Source organism: Rutilus rutilus (genome assembly GCF_951802725.1).
Source record: "Rutilus rutilus genome assembly, chromosome: 6".
Classification (NCBI taxonomy): Eukaryota; Metazoa; Chordata; class Actinopteri; order Cypriniformes; family Leuciscidae; genus Rutilus; species Rutilus rutilus.
This window is the reverse complement of record NC_140214.1, coordinates 44,405,292-44,421,318: the sequence shown is the minus strand read 5'-3', so window position 1 is coordinate 44,421,318 and position 16,027 is coordinate 44,405,292. Positions and strand designations below refer to the sequence as shown.

The window sequence follows — 16,027 nt, the reverse complement described above, 5'->3', positions numbered from 1 at the left end:
CGAGACCTCAGAATAAGCATGGCGGACGATATGCAGGAAGAAATTGCGATGATAGTGTTTGGAAAGGTTTTACACAACACGTTGTATAAACATTTGTGCTGTTGCCACAAATCAACAAGCTGATCCTCCATCTCTGCTGTCTACATCAATTTTACTTTGTGCTGTGCAATGACTGCGTTTGTTATGCTTCCGTCTGACATCATCTCTCTTTCTGATTGGATATTGTTTCGTTTCACGTGATAATCTCCAGAGGGTGTGCTCGTTTGTCCTCGGGGTTCCCCCCACACATCAGGATTTCTGACGTCGGAGCCGCCCCGATCGCAAATTGTAAATATTCAACATGTTTAACATTTACGATTCGCGATCGGGGCGGCTCCGACGTTCTTCCGATCAGGTTCGGACACTCTTAACACACCTCACACCAAGGGAAAATCTGATAAAATAATCTGTAGAACCATCAAGATAATCGGGACATAGCTAGGATTGTCGGAAGGGGGGAAATCGGCCCAAAATCAGCCCGATTATCTTTTGGTGTGTAGCCAGCATAAAGGTGATGTCATGTCACCTCATCTTTTTAAGCAGATTTTTGCTAGTGTAGGGACCACGGTGTTGAACTTAATTAACAAATGCCTTAGTCAGGGAACCTGTCCAGCAGATTTTAAGTATGCTACATTTCTTCCATTATTAAAGAGGCCTAATTTGGCAATAGAGGATCCTAAGAATTTTAGACCGATCTCAAATTTCTAGACCGATCTCAAAGACTGTCACTGTCACCTCAGATAGCTTGGGATATCAAGCAGATATCACAGGCCAAAAGGCTTTATAGAACTCAACTGGGATTCTGTCTATCCCAGGAGCCTTGCCATTCTCCATACTTTGGAGAGCTTCATGCAGTTCTCCCAAGCTTATAGCTCTCTTGAGTTCTGCATTGGAGTCTTCAGAGACCTTTGGTAGCCCTTCATAAAAACAATGTTCAACAACCTGATCTTCCCTGTGTTCACAACTATAAAGCTTTTCATAAAAACTCTAAAAGCTCTTTTCCAAATTTCAATAGGGTCTTATACAAGAGAACCGGTCTCAGAAAATAAAGAATGTATAAAGTGTTTCTGACCGTTCTTTTTTTGTAGACTAAAGACATTTTTTTAAGGTACATCCATCTGGTCTATATCTTTAAGCCGTGATCGAACTAGCGCCCCCTGTGCTTTCACTTTTTGTGTCAGACAAAACAGATTTCTTTAAAAAAAAAAAAGGGATTCAATATGTGTTTGATTTCCACTTGACTGTGGCACTTCTTGGAATATCAGAATTTCATCTTCTAAAACTTTTATGGATTTAATTATATATTTTGTGACATTGTGAGTGTACTGTTGACATAGTTGTTTGATTTGTATTTTACTAAACTCCCACCATTTTTGTAAAGACTGAAAATGAGCTTTTTCCTTCTTAAAGTTTTCCCCCCAAAAATGTGAATGTTTCTCTAAAATGTGCATCACTTAAAGGGTTCATATAATGGCATTTTTAGTTATTATGATTCTTTAGGGTCTAAATGAAAAGTTTGTAATACACTTTAATTAAAAATTCTCATTAGTATTGTAAGAAAACACTAATTTTACCTGGTCAAAAACAGCTCTGTTTTCAGCACGCCATTTAAGTGCATGTGTCTGAATTATATTGAGAACGTCGTACATAGAAAACATGCCGTAATGTACCCTGAGTGTAAACCTTAGCCGCATTCATCGTGAAGCGTCCAAGCGATTTGCAAAGATTAATATAAAGGTTAATAAAATGTTAAACTCACTTCTGGAGGTGCAGCAGGAACACGAATAGTTGGTACCGATCCTTTTTTCAGGAGCAACTTATTAGCAAAACCAGCTTTATACTGACCCTCATTTGTAAAGCTGTCTGGTGTTAACCTTCTGGGGTCTGAGCTGTTTTCTGGGCCCAGGAGGTGTTCTGACATGCTCTGACATTTGTGCTTATTTCTGTTACTTGTGACATTTTCATGGCTAAAGTCTAATTACACTGTATTCAGCACAAACTCTGCTACAATAATATATCAGCAGCATGTATGTAAAAGTTTGTAGTTTTGAGGTACTGACATTTATGCGTGGTTTGTGAAAATACAAAAATAAATTCTCACTGAAATAAGGTCATGAAACCCATACTGATTATTTCTTCACAAGACTTTTGAAAATTGTATGACGTAGCCTAGAACATTTGCTCTAAAACTATGTGAAAATCACCCTGACTGCTCATTCAGAGAAGACAATATATTGATTAAAAAATTTTACGACGTGTTTTGTGTGATAAAGCTTTATGCGGGAGGGGCGGATCACCTCATTAATATGTAAGCTTTCCACACCTGAGAAAGACAAAGACACTCCCTAATGGCCCTATTAGGAGCTTATCAGGGCCCATCATTCTGACCAAACTTGCACAAAGAATGAGGAGATTTAAAAAAGAATGGCTTTTAAAATTGTTTGGATTTATTTACAACACAACATAATCCAAAGATACACAACAAAAAAACACTTATTGATAACAATGATCCAAAGAAAGAGACCTTTGTGCCATTCCTAAAAACATTGTACATACCTTTCATTTCCAAGGTGTTTGATTTTCACTTTACCATGTTCATGTACAGAGACATGTACTGTGAATGTTGAAGTCAGCAGGACTCAGTGGCATCTGGGCCCTGAAAAAAAAAAAAAAAAAAAAAGTGTACATACTGATATCAAGAGAAAGGCCTGCACGATTTTGGGAATACATTTTAGATTTTTTTGGTTAAAATTGCTTTTTAAAATTCACAGAATACACACACACACTCACACAAATGTTTCCAACAATATATTATATAATGAACACCAGGTTTGTTGTGCCTTGTAGGTATAGGCTATGCGCAGTGCTGCATAAAATAATAACAATATAGCAGCCTATATACATTTTCAAAAAGATTTCAGTAACAACTAAGCTAGAGAAAAATATATTGATTATCATGTTACTTCAAATGTTTCCATTCGTTATGATGATATGAAATGAGATAATAGTAAAAACATGAAGCCGTTTGGAACGTTTTGCTTTTCCAAAATATGATACATTCAAACGCGATCGCGATCAAAAATATGATACATTCAAACGCGATCGCGATCAAAAATATGATACATTCAAACGCGATCGCGCTCAAATATAAAACATTATGGTTAGGCCTACCATATACATATCTACGTTTGAGCAGATATCCACAAACACAGTAACAGTAAACACGGGTCTAAATATTATAATATTCACCATATATCTAGCAACAGTTCAACTGCAACTAAATGAAATTTATGCAACAATAACAAACTAATATGTAAGAATTTCTTACCTTATCTTTCTTGTCTTCAAATTGCGTTCTTCTTCTGGGGTAAAGCCAATGTAAGCTCACGTCTTTCAAACTCGACGAAAAGCAGAGACTGATGAAGTGTTTTGTTTTTGAGGTAATGAGCGCGTTCGCGTTCCATATGGAGATTTGCATGTGAATATCTTTTGCGCGAGTAGGCGTGGTCAAATTAAAACTAATTAGGAAGCGTTTGAGAAGCTGGACATCTTGTTGGTTTTATACAAATTACTTAAACAGAGAATATTTGTTTTCAGTTTGAATCCGATCATTTAAAAGTACACACTTAAATGTTTATAAAGGTATATGGCTCATAAATGTGTGACAAGTATTCACTGAGTTTTGTTTCAGTTTATAGACGTGCTCAAGAAAAAAAAAGTTCACCGCGACGGAGAGGCAGAACGCACACCCTGTTTATTTTCTTTATTTTTCAAAAGCACAATGTTTTGATTTGATTGTAAGTGGACACATACAAAAGTAGAAATATCACAGATTCTTTTTTTATATTTCTTTTTTCTGTATGACCATAAATGACGGAGTAATTTAACCCTCTTAACCCTTAACTCTGAGGTCGACAAACGCGCCCGCGCGTTTTGCTGGATTTTTTTCTGTTCAGTTCAAAAGAAATTAATTTTGCTCTGTTGACTTTGATATTACAAGCACGTTTCATACATCAATCGATTCTGTTAAATGTGTGTTATTTTTGTGTATGCTCACAATAAAAACAAACTGTTGTGCTTTTTGCCAAATAAAGAAAAATAAACGTGATGCGAGTTCTGCCTTCTCTCTGTCAGTGAAGACCATTCTGAAACGCGTCCGAAAATGAACAATAACTCAGCGAATACTGAGTCAAACAGGCATACAGACACACAGGCATGAAGCTTGAATTCTCTTCTTTAAAATGAGGTAATTTATATCAAAAACAAATATTCTCATCTTGTGAAATCTGTATTAAAAGAGAGCGATTCCAGTCGAGCTAATTAGAGCTCATTCAAATGTAATGTGAACCCGCCCACGGAGAGTGCATGCTATTCAAACGCAAATTACTGAGGCAAACCTGTGAACGCCCCCATATCAGCTCGAGAAAACACAAGTTTAATCATATCATTGTAGCCTACGTGTTTACACCATCTGGCAGCGCTGTGAGGAATAATAATAACGGAAAATCTACCTCAGAGTGCGGGTATTGCAGGAGAGAGGATCCGAATACTGTAGTAAGTTTTTTTTTTTTCCCTTCTCAAGTTAATCGCGTTTCTGTGAATGAATGAACGGCAGCCGCAGAGATGCGCGCTGTTTATCACAGCTCACAAAAAGACAGTTTAAATTTAAATTGCGTCTCTGTGTGAATGAATGATGATGTTTTAGCAAACTGTATTGCTATACTGAGCTGAGTAAAAATCGACAGAAATATGTTGAAATAAAATGTAGGCTATTTGTATAAGCAACATATTAAACTGAAAATTAACATTTATATGCCCTAATATTTCATAAAAACAACGTTACAGTCAGGCGTTTCTGTTTGTGAATGAATGTTTCGGTTTTAGCAAACTGTATTGCTATACTGAGTAAAAATTGACTGAAATATGTTGAAATAAAATGTATTTGTATAAGCAACGTATTAAACTGCAAATTAACATTTATATTTCTTATAATAAAAATGAAAGACCTATGTTACAGACATATGAAAGACAACATTTCGTTGATTAGTTTTGGATAGATTATACATTTTTACTGTAAAATATCTGCCACCTCAAATAAGCTTTTGTTTGCCAATATTTGCTCATGTTAAATATAGTATGTTTTGTCAAAAATAAAGTAATCAAATAATCAATCAAATCCTTAACTTTGAAATATGTATGATAAAATGTATACTTTAGTTTTTACAAAGAAAGATTACACTTGAATTGTTGTAATTGTAACCTTTTTAATAAAAAAATATATGTACAAGGTAGATGTAAACAAACTATTAAAAGGTAAATATAAGTCTTTTCTTTAAATAATTTTTATTGTGTTTTATTAGTGACAAATTTGGGGAGAGGATAAATATTCCAAAACTGAAAATACAGTATGAGAATTAACTGCACAATTACTAGACATGTTTTCCTTGGATATTATAGGCCAAATTGCAAGCACAATATGTGGAAAAATAAAAAAGAATTGAGATACTTCCAACTGTTGCTCTTGCATTCTTGTGGCTCAGTGACTCACCTGAATGAATGGCTAATTAAGTATGCAGGCCCCATTGTCTCCTCAGGTGTGAACCACTAAATATGCATGATGGTGTTGGATCGTTGACGCCCACTCCGCATATTGCCTTTCCAAACAGAAAGTGCTTTGCAAAATTCAAATCAATGTATTGTGTTATGTGAATGATTAGGCAGGGTGATTTTCAGATCATTCTGAAGAAAAAACACTAGGCGATGACATCCATTAGACAAAAGTCTTATTGGCACATATTTAGTATGTGTTTTGTGGTCTTATTTCAGAAACTTTAGTTTTTAGTTTTTTCAATAACCACGCATAAACATTATTCTCTCAAAAATGCAGACATGTACATTCTTGTTGCTCACATATTATGGTAGCCCTGTTTGTGCTAAATAGTGTGTAATTTTTTTTTGCCATTAATATGTTTATAAGCAACTGAAAAAAACACAAATGTCAGGGCATGTCAGAACATCTCAAGGACCCCAAAAACACCTTAGACCCCAGAGGGTTAAGTTTAAAGTGCTACAATGTAAAGAAAATCCAGCAAAACACGCGGGCGCGTTTTTCGACCTCAGAGGGTTAAATGATTCGCGCAAACATGAAAGCATTGCTGTTGATCGTAAGTAATATTCCCTTTGAAAACAAAACTCAGCCACTGCGTCTTCAGCAGTTCGGATTTAGGAACATCAAAATGACTGCTGTGTTCCTTATTGCACCCAAGAACAGAAAACCACAATCGCTTAGACGCCATTCTGCTCCAGCGTATCAACAATAGAGGACTATGATGACAGCTCGCTCATGAGCGAGGGCGGGTCTGTGTTGAAACGCTGCTGTCAATTAACAATCATGGGAGGGGCGTCCGAATGTGTGACGTCACTCGGTCGAACGGCTTGATTTGAGACAGGGGAAAACATATAAGGAGATTTAAAAAAAAAAAACACTGGATGGATTTTTATCATTTTATGATGGTTGTGTACAGGCACTGCCAACACACATTTCAGTACAATCAACTTGTAAAAGTGCATGTACCATTATATGACCCCTTTAACCTGTTAACCGTTGCCAGTGCGCCCGCGCACTGAAGCGTTATTTATTTATTTAATTCAAAATTACTATCAGATTTAATGTTATACCTTGACAAACTATACATAATTAAAAAGATATAATACTCAAGTTTCAGTATTTGACCACTATTGTATTCTGAGAAACTCATAGTGACAGTTATGTCTTAATTTGTGTCAGGAGTTATGAAATGAAAAAATGAGTCGATACCTTTAATATGAATTATGCGCGTCAGCCGCTTTCATTCATAAAAAACTCCGTGCTGTCGTCATGACAGCGATACACAAAACAACGTCCCTCAGGGCTTTAGCTCAAAAATGTGCAGATTTGGAGAAATATTGATAGATTCTCATAAATTTACATCATATTTCTATAGACAGGAATAATATTTATTGAATTTATACCCAAATGCGTCGATGTAATCTTTATGAGCATTTGGTATTCCGATACTGTGTTTTTTAATTCATACCAATAGCCTGAGGGCGCTACATGCACAATAATAGTCCATATATGGAACATGAAGAAGAGCCATGACCATGTGACATTCCAGGACGTCACTGATACACACAAAGCTAACAAGAGATCGCGCTGTAACATGCAGATACAGATGTTTTGAAGACAATAAACATGATAGCACTGATATTTGAGTTACCTGTGTTTTTCAAGCCATGCCAGGTATTTTCATAATAATAGATTATATTTATAATGTAATGCTAATCTATATAGACTATCATTGTGCAGAACACTATCCAATAGTATATTTTCTGTCTGATTTTTTTTATCTGAAGCCAAATTAGATCACAGAAGATTATTTAAAATACTCAACGTGCGTTAAAAAGTAAGTTTAGAGCACAAACATGGTTTTAATCTCATAAATTGTCGTGTATTGATGGTGTGCTAAGCTAACATGCTAGCTAGCCCTAGGTGCACCTGCTACCTAGAAGTTATACTTTTATTATTTTTTGAATGCTACCTGAAATGTGTCTTTATTCAAGAAATGCATTTGATACAGTTTAAAATTTGAGGTAAACTTTGAGAAAAGAAATTAGGGACTGAAACCCTATGAATAGCCTGTGAATAGCCAGTCGTTAGTAGCTATAATGCAGACAAAAGAAATGCATATTTCGAGCCATAACCAGGCTGGAGAGGTGTGAATGTGTGCAGGGGGAGACTGAGACTGAATGGGGATCGTCTGCACCACAAAACAATAGAGACAATATACTGGATAGATGGTTAGAAGATGACAATAAACATCAGTAGCATTTTAGCGTCAAATCAAAATAAAGTCATTTGACATGGTCTTGAAAAACATTTAACTAAATACAGAGTTTTGGACTTATTATCTTCAGATTTTAAACATAGAATGTTTAGACATATGGCTTTAGCTGTAGTGCATTTCTAGATTGCTCCAGTGCCAACTTCAATTTTATTTTCATGAGGATGTTTCATAAAAATTAATTTCTAATAATTTTACAAAACTTTGAAGCTATTTATAACAATTTTTGTCATTATGACAATAATTAATTCTACATTTACAATAAACTGCCAGGTGTCAGCTTTCAAATGAGATCATACTTGTGCTTTTAATGCAAAGGGTTCATGAACTGTATCTGTTTCAGTTTGGGTATGTCATTTCTGGGGATTTTTCAAAAGTGGGGTTGCAGCTTAACAGGTTAATAAATTCGTGTTAAAGTGCCAGTAAGCAGTTTTCGGCTTGACAGAGTTTAAAGTTACTGTACATATAACAAGACTATGATCTGAAAACCCAACTGGAATTATGAAACAATTTTTAAAAGTACTAAGATGGTGTTTAAAACAATAGAATCTATCCAATCACACTAATGACAACCTGTTATCACGGGCATGTGCCCATGTGTACTGCTTTAAATTCCCATTTAAACTCCTCCATACGTCACATAAATCATTTGTTTCAATCATTTGAAAGAGTCGCTCACGAGAAAGCAAATGTGGTTCTACATGATTTCTATCCATATTATTTTCTACACAATTAACCCTCTGAGGTCGGCAAACGCGCCCCCGCGTTTTGCTGGACTTTTTTTACATTGTAGCACTTTAAACTTAAATTACTCCGTCATTTATGGTCATACAGAAAAAATAAATATAAAAAAAGAATCTGTGATATTTCTACTTTTGTATGTGTCCACTTACAATCAAATCAAAACATTGTGCTTTTGAAAAATAAAGAAAATAAACAGGGTGTGCGTTCTGCCTCTCCGTCGCGGTGAACTTTTTTTTCTTGAGCACGTCTATAAACTGAAACAAAACTCAGCGAATACTTGTCACACATTTATGAGCCATATACCTTTATAAACATTTAAGTGTGTACTTTTAAATGATCGGATTCAAACTGAAAACAAATATTTTCTGTTTAAGTAATTTGTATAAAACCAACAAGATGTCCAGCTTCTCAAACGCTTGCTCATTACAGTTAATTTGGCCACGCCTACTCGCGCAAAAGATATTCACATGCAAATCTCCACATGGAACGCGAACGCGCTCGTTACCTCAAAAACAAAACACTTCATCAGTCTCTGCTTTTCGTCGAGTTTGAAAGACGTGAGTTTACATTGGCTTTACCCCAGAAGAAGAATGCGATTTCAAGACAAGAAAGATAAGGTAAGAAATTCTTACATATTAGTTTGTTATTGTTGCATAAATTTCACATTGCAGTTGAACTGTTGCTAGATATATGGTGAATATTATAATATTTAGACCCGTGTTTACTGTTACTGTGTTTGTGGATATCTGCTCAAACGTAGATATGTATATGGTAGGCCTAACCATAATGTTTTATATTTGAGCGCGATCGCGTTTGAATGTAGCCTATCATATTTTTGATCGCGATCGCGTTTGAATGCATCATATTTTGGAAAAGCAAAACGCTCCAAACGGCTTCATGTTTTACTATTATCTCATTTCATATCATCATAACGAATGGAAACATTTGAAGTAACATGATAATCAATATATTTTTCTCTAGCTTAGTTGTTACTGAAATCTTTTTGAAAATGTATATAGGCTGCTATATTGTTATTATTTTATGCAGCACTGTGCATAGCCTATACCTACAAGGCACAACAAACCTGTGTTCATTATATAATATATTGTTGGAAACATTTGTGTGAGTGTGTGTGTGTATTCTGTGAATTTTAAAAAGCAATTTTAACCAGAAAAATCTCAAATGTATTCCCAAAATCGTGCAGGCCTTTCTCTTGATATCAGTATGTTCACTTTTTTTTTTTTTTTTTTTTTTTTTTTTCAGGGCCCAGATGCCACTGAGTCCTGCTGACTTCAACATTCACAGTACATGTCTCTGTACATGAACATGGTAAAGTGAAAATCAAACACCTTGGAAATGAAAGGTATGTACAATGTTTTTAGGAATGGCACAAAGGTCTCTTTCTTTGGATCATTGTTATCAATAAGTGTTTTTTTTTTGTTGTGTATCTTTGGATTATGTTGTAAATAAATCCAAACAATTTTAAAAGCCATTCTTTTTTTAATCTCCTCATTCTTTGTGCAAGGTTGGTCAGAATGATGGGCCCTGATAAGCTCCTAATAGGGCCATTAGGGAGTGTCTTTGTCTTTCTCAGGTGTAAAAAGCCTTACATATTAATGAGATGATCCGCCCCTTCGCATATTGCTTTTTCACACAAAACACGTCGTAAAATTTTTAAATCAATATATTGTCTTCTCTGAATGAGCAGTCAGGGTGATTTTCACATAGTTTTAGAGCAAATATTCTAGGCTACGTCATACAATTTTCAAAAGTCTTGTGAAGAAATAATAAGTATGGGTTTCATGACCTTATTTCAGTGAGAATTTTTTTTTGTATTTTCACAAACCACGCATAAATGTCATTATCTCAAAACTACAAACTTTTACACACATGCTGTTGATATATTATTGTAGCAGAGTTTGTGCTGAATACAGTGTAATAAGACTTTAGCCATGAAAATGTCACAAGTAACAGAAATAAGCACAAATGTCAGAGCATGTCAGAACACCTCCAGAGCCCAGAAAACAGCTCAGACCCCAGAGGGTTAAAGTCTCCACCTAAAAATAAATACTCCTCACCATTACATTTGTCACAACCTCTTCCATCTCAATAGAACAGGGAGTAAAACAATTAGCAAATAAAATAGCGACACCACCACTAAGAAAGGATTTATGACTAAAAAAAGAGAGACCTCTAAATTATTTCGCCCATTCATCAGAATTTGTTGTATCACTATGTGTTTTTTGTAAAAGTAAAACATCAAGTTGTTTCTGATTCATAGTATTATATATTAATGTACGTTTTATACATTATCTTGCTCCATTCACATTTAAGGATGCAATGCGAATGTCACCCATATGAAAATTATAAAAAAATAAACTTAGGCCATAGAGAAAAAAACTTCAACCTATAGACTTCTTTATTTGTGAAACATCACTCAGTCATGAAAGTCCACAAAACGTTTTGTGTCTGGAAAATAGTCAGCAGCCTGTACACCACTCAAGTTTTTAGACAATTTAAAAAACTTCTTGATTTCATCCGTATCATAATCTCGACATGTCCATTCATTCTGGGAACAACTAGAAGCACCAGAATCAGAGAGATCACTCTCATTACCAACATCATCAACATCAGACTCCTTTTCATTTTCTGTTTTTCTAGCTGGTTTTGATTCAGAAACCTTGTCCCTTGACCCTCTTTAAAGGTGTTTTGAAAACTGCCTGATCTATATCCATCATTAAATGATCACTTAAGTTGACACTCTCTGAAGGAGACTTTGAATCAGACACTATAGTGACATGCGAAATATCCATGCTCTCATCAGCCTTGGGCTCACCTTTGTCAACAACAGGGATAACTAAATCATTCTCCTCATTATTCCCAGCTATGGCCTGATTCGCCTCTTCTGTCTGTAAATGGGGCATTGTTTCAGTTAGACCACTAGTGGATGGCCTGGGTTCAGTTTGGGTTGGGTCAGGAACATTATCTGTACCTGCATTCCTGACTTGCACACCATTTTCACCTGAGACATCTTGTGTATTTGTACCATTATTCTCTGGACAAGCACGCACTAAATGCCCAGTTTTGCCACAGCCAAAGCACTTCATCACATCAGTACACACAAAGACAGTATAATCAAAGTAATCAACTCTGAGTTTCAAATTCAGATTTAGTTCAGTTTGATTATCTTTCAGGATCATATAAGTGAATCTCCTGAAAGATACCATGTGTTTAATCAGGTCTGATTATCTACCAAGAATGATCTTTTTCATGGGGCTGACTATCTTTCCAAAACGTGACGGTTCTTTTGTTAGCATTTCGTCTTTTATGAATGGCGGAACGTTAGACTTTCCGTAAGTAAACAGAGTGACTTTCTTAGCAAGTGTAGAAAGGGGAAGGACTGGGGTAAACAAACCACTAATAACTACACCTCTTTCACTACTTCATTTGCTCTCTCGACAGAATTTAAAAACAAAACCATTACATTATTCATCCTAGATGCTGCTAAAATACACTCATGGCCAACAACATCCACATTCACCGCGGACACCACTTTCACTCCGTGGCGCCGTGTGAGAGAATCTAAACAGGTGTTTGTGTTTTGCAGTGATTAACTGGTTGCTGACGCCCAAAAACCACTGACCCGATCCTCAGCACGAGCCCTGCTGAAGCTGCTCTAAATATGTGCTGTGCTATTAAATGAAAGATAAAATATTATAGAGCAATAGAATGAACATTGTTCAGTAACAGAAGCTCATACTATGCATTTTAGCAGGCTTAATTAAGCAATTAAGAAATATATATTTGATGAACAAATTAAGCCAACTAATATAATTTATATTCTTTTGGTTTCTCTACCCAATACATTTAAAAATTACAAATGCAGTGAAAATACAGGTATCGGTCTCAGTACTCGGTATCGGCGAGTACCAAAAATTAAAGTATTGTATCGGACTCGTTCGGGAAACAGTGCTATCGGTGCATCCCTAATGCCTGGCTCACACTATAGGAGTTGACAGCATTTAAAAATGATACTACAGCATAGTGCTATTGTGAATTCACAAGAACTGATTCAATGTGTTGAATATTGAATATGAATATGCGCTTTAATTATTTACATGCGTGTAGTTCACGTGTGTCTCAGAGCGGCTCTGTTCTCAGTAAACGCTGCTCCACATGATCTGTTATCGTTTACATGCGTCTCAAACTCATTCTCTGCATATGCTGTGAGTTTGTGTGGCTTATAACCTTCATCTGGGAATGCAACGTGCGCCATTTCACCAGATTTGTAACGTAAATATAAACCTATGCCAGTGTTACTCATTGCGTGCCTCGCCAAGCTTTAATTTGTGGCTCGCATGGCAGTAAATAATACGGTGATATGATCATGCAGTTGTAATGGAAACATTTTTAGATATTACATTGGAATGTAAGCCACATGCGTATATTGTTTGTAGTGGTATGGGAACAGGGAATATATGTATGTGAACGGGAAATGTATGTCTGTTTGTACACCTGTATCCGTGCAGAGTGAGACAGGATGGGGATAGTTGAAGAGGGACCTTCTGACCTCAGAGGTCAGGATGCATCTACATTTGTTGGTCCCAGTGTCAGAAGTATTGATAAATAGGAGCATGTGCAAAAGTGTGCCCATGTTAGTGGAAAACTACTAGGAAAAGCAACAGCTGAAGGAGACTTTGGTAAAGAATATAAAAGGTGCTCCTCCTGGTCTTACACTCTGCAGGTAGGCTCTGAATGTCTGTATGACTGTCTGACCTTCTCTTGCAAGAGAATAAATTACTTTAAAAGACAATTTGACTCAGTGTTGCTTACGCAGTGATGATGTTTAAGAGATTTGCCACAACACAACCAATACAGATATTTCATAAAAACATTAAAAACAAGCTAGGACTATAAGCAGGCCCGGCATCACGAGGGGGCAAAAGGGGGCATTGCCCCCTCAGATCTGATTTGTGCCTCCTCAGTTTCATTTTTGTATTCATGGTTACAAAATGAAATGTTTAACCTTTTGAGCGGTACGGTCCCACATATGGGATTTAGGATGTTCAGTGACATGACATCACTGCCAGATTCAAACTGTGCTTTCGCATTGGTTGTGGTAGAGACTCATAAGAGACTCATGCCTGGCTCACACACTACAGGAGTTTTAAAATCCTAACCGATTGTGAAATCTGGTTGCAGCACACACTTAAGGAGAATCTTTGCAGAAAAAGTGGTATCGGTGCATCCCTAAGAGAGATCATAATCTTTATTTCACCAGATCACAAAATACTAAGGTGAAAATATTGTACGAATATAAAGTGAACTCAGACTCATCGTGAGATATTGAGTGTAAAGTATAAAGTGTTTTAGTTTAAACTGTTGAAGTGATTTTAAGCATTTTGATTCTTGTATGTGAATGTGACTGACCTCAATCTCTCCAGTTTACAGTGTGAATCCTTCAGTATGTCACATACGTGCTTCACTCCTGAGTTTCCTAGTTTATTCCCACTCAGGTTCAGCTCTCTCAGGTGTGACGGGTTTGATTTCAGAGCTGAAGTCAGGATGAGACTCTGTTTCTCTGTAATTCTGCATCCACACAGACTGAAGACAGAAAGAGAAAAGAAAGTGACTAAGATCTATGATGATCAACTAACTTGTTTAGCTTCATCCAGCAGACTTTTGCTGACAAATAAACAGGGATATCAAGGTAAAGGTAACATGGAGAAAGACTACACATTGTTCATTTAAATATACTACCAACATTTTAACAAAACAAAGGTTGAAATTGTTGATGTGATTATGTTTACACATTCATTTCATATGATTTTTAAAGGGACATAAACCCCCAAGAACATTTTTGGAGATGTGAACAGATATGTACAGGCTGCACATCACTGAAAACATTAAAATAATTTTTTTTATAATAAAACTAATCATGTTAGCATCTAGCTAAAAACATGCTAGCAAAATGCTAATCATTCTAGCATCTTGTTAAAAACATGCTAACAACATGCTACTCATGCTAGCATCATGCTACCAACATGCTAATCATGCTAACAACATGCTAATCATGCTAGCATTTCTAACAACATACTAATCATAGTAAATCATGTTAGAATGTGGTAAATCGTAGTAAACCATCTTAGAAACATGGTAAATCATGTTATAATGTGGTAAATCGTGGTAAATCATGTTAAAACATGGTATATCATGGTATCACAACATGCTAATTGTGTTAGCATCTGCCCAGTGACGAGTTTTGCCACTGCAAGCACCACTCACATTTTCTTCAGGAAATGTACATTCTAGTTTATGCGAATGCCCACTGACATGCATTTAAAGCTATTGTTATCCTATTTTTTGGCCTTCAAACACCTAAATTGCAAGTGTCGATCAGGAAAATCAAACATTTTCCCTGAACCCCCCTAACAACATCAATTTTGGGACCTCGGTTTTTATAAAACCCTGCGTACGGCCCTGCCTTCATGTTACCATTGGTGAGGTGGTTGGTGATGTCCATGTTTCTCAGTCAAGTCTTTGTGTTTTTGTTATTTTGTTCACGTTTATTTGAATAAAGCTGCACTTGCGTTCAGTAATGATGGGAGAAACAAAACTTTTCAAAACTTTCAATTATTTAAAGCAATTTCTTCGCAAAATGATTCCTTGTTTTGACGCGTTAGTCTAAAGCCAAAAACTCAGACCAAACATGTATGAAACAGCTTCTACAAACCCATTGCAAATGTTTAATTGAAAGTAAAATCTAACAAATGCAATTAAATAATCATCTAATATGATTAAATATCAAGTGTCTGTATAATATGTGCTCTTTTATCAATTTTCAGGGCTTGTTTAGTTTGTACCATGGATGGCTCAGCTAAACAGACCAAAAAGAGCTTACATTTTTCCTTTTAATTATACTCTTGTCTAATTAAAATGTCTACAAATTGATGAAACTGATCAGGTAAAACACATATGCTGAGTCCCAATTCGCATACTATCCGTCCTAAATAGTATGCGAAACTAGAATTAGTACGTCCCAAATCGTAGTATGTTGAAAAGAGTATTCCAAAGATACCCGGATGGTCTACTATTTCCGGTTAGAATTCGAAGTGCAGATCAATGCACACTCTAACGGCTAATATTGCCCACAACCCATTGCGTGCGGGAGGGAGAAGCTTTGTGGTGATGGTGGTATCTATGGTGATGTAAACATGGCAGCCGGATGCAGCCGCGGAGATTCGCCCTCAGTTTTTAAGTGTAAGAATTCAAATGTTTAGCAGCTAACCCTTATTAAAGTTATATTTTATTGTCTCGTAATATTAATGGGGTTATGTTGTGCCAAAAAGTACCGTGTTTAT

The 16,027-nt window shown here is 36.0% G+C and overlaps 1 protein-coding gene across 1 annotated transcript in view; it reads right to left on the bottom strand.

Annotated features, from left to right (window-relative positions):
* Window positions 1–16,027, bottom strand: part of LOC311292519 (uncharacterized protein) — a 679,077-nt gene that overhangs the window by 21,193 nt on the left and 641,857 nt on the right. The window contains exon 28 of the mRNA XM_084412231.1: window positions 14,097–14,270. Within this exon, the coding sequence (XP_084268357.1) occupies window positions 14,097–14,270 (174 nt within the window). The remainder of the gene's footprint in view (window positions 1–14,096; window positions 14,271–16,027) is intronic.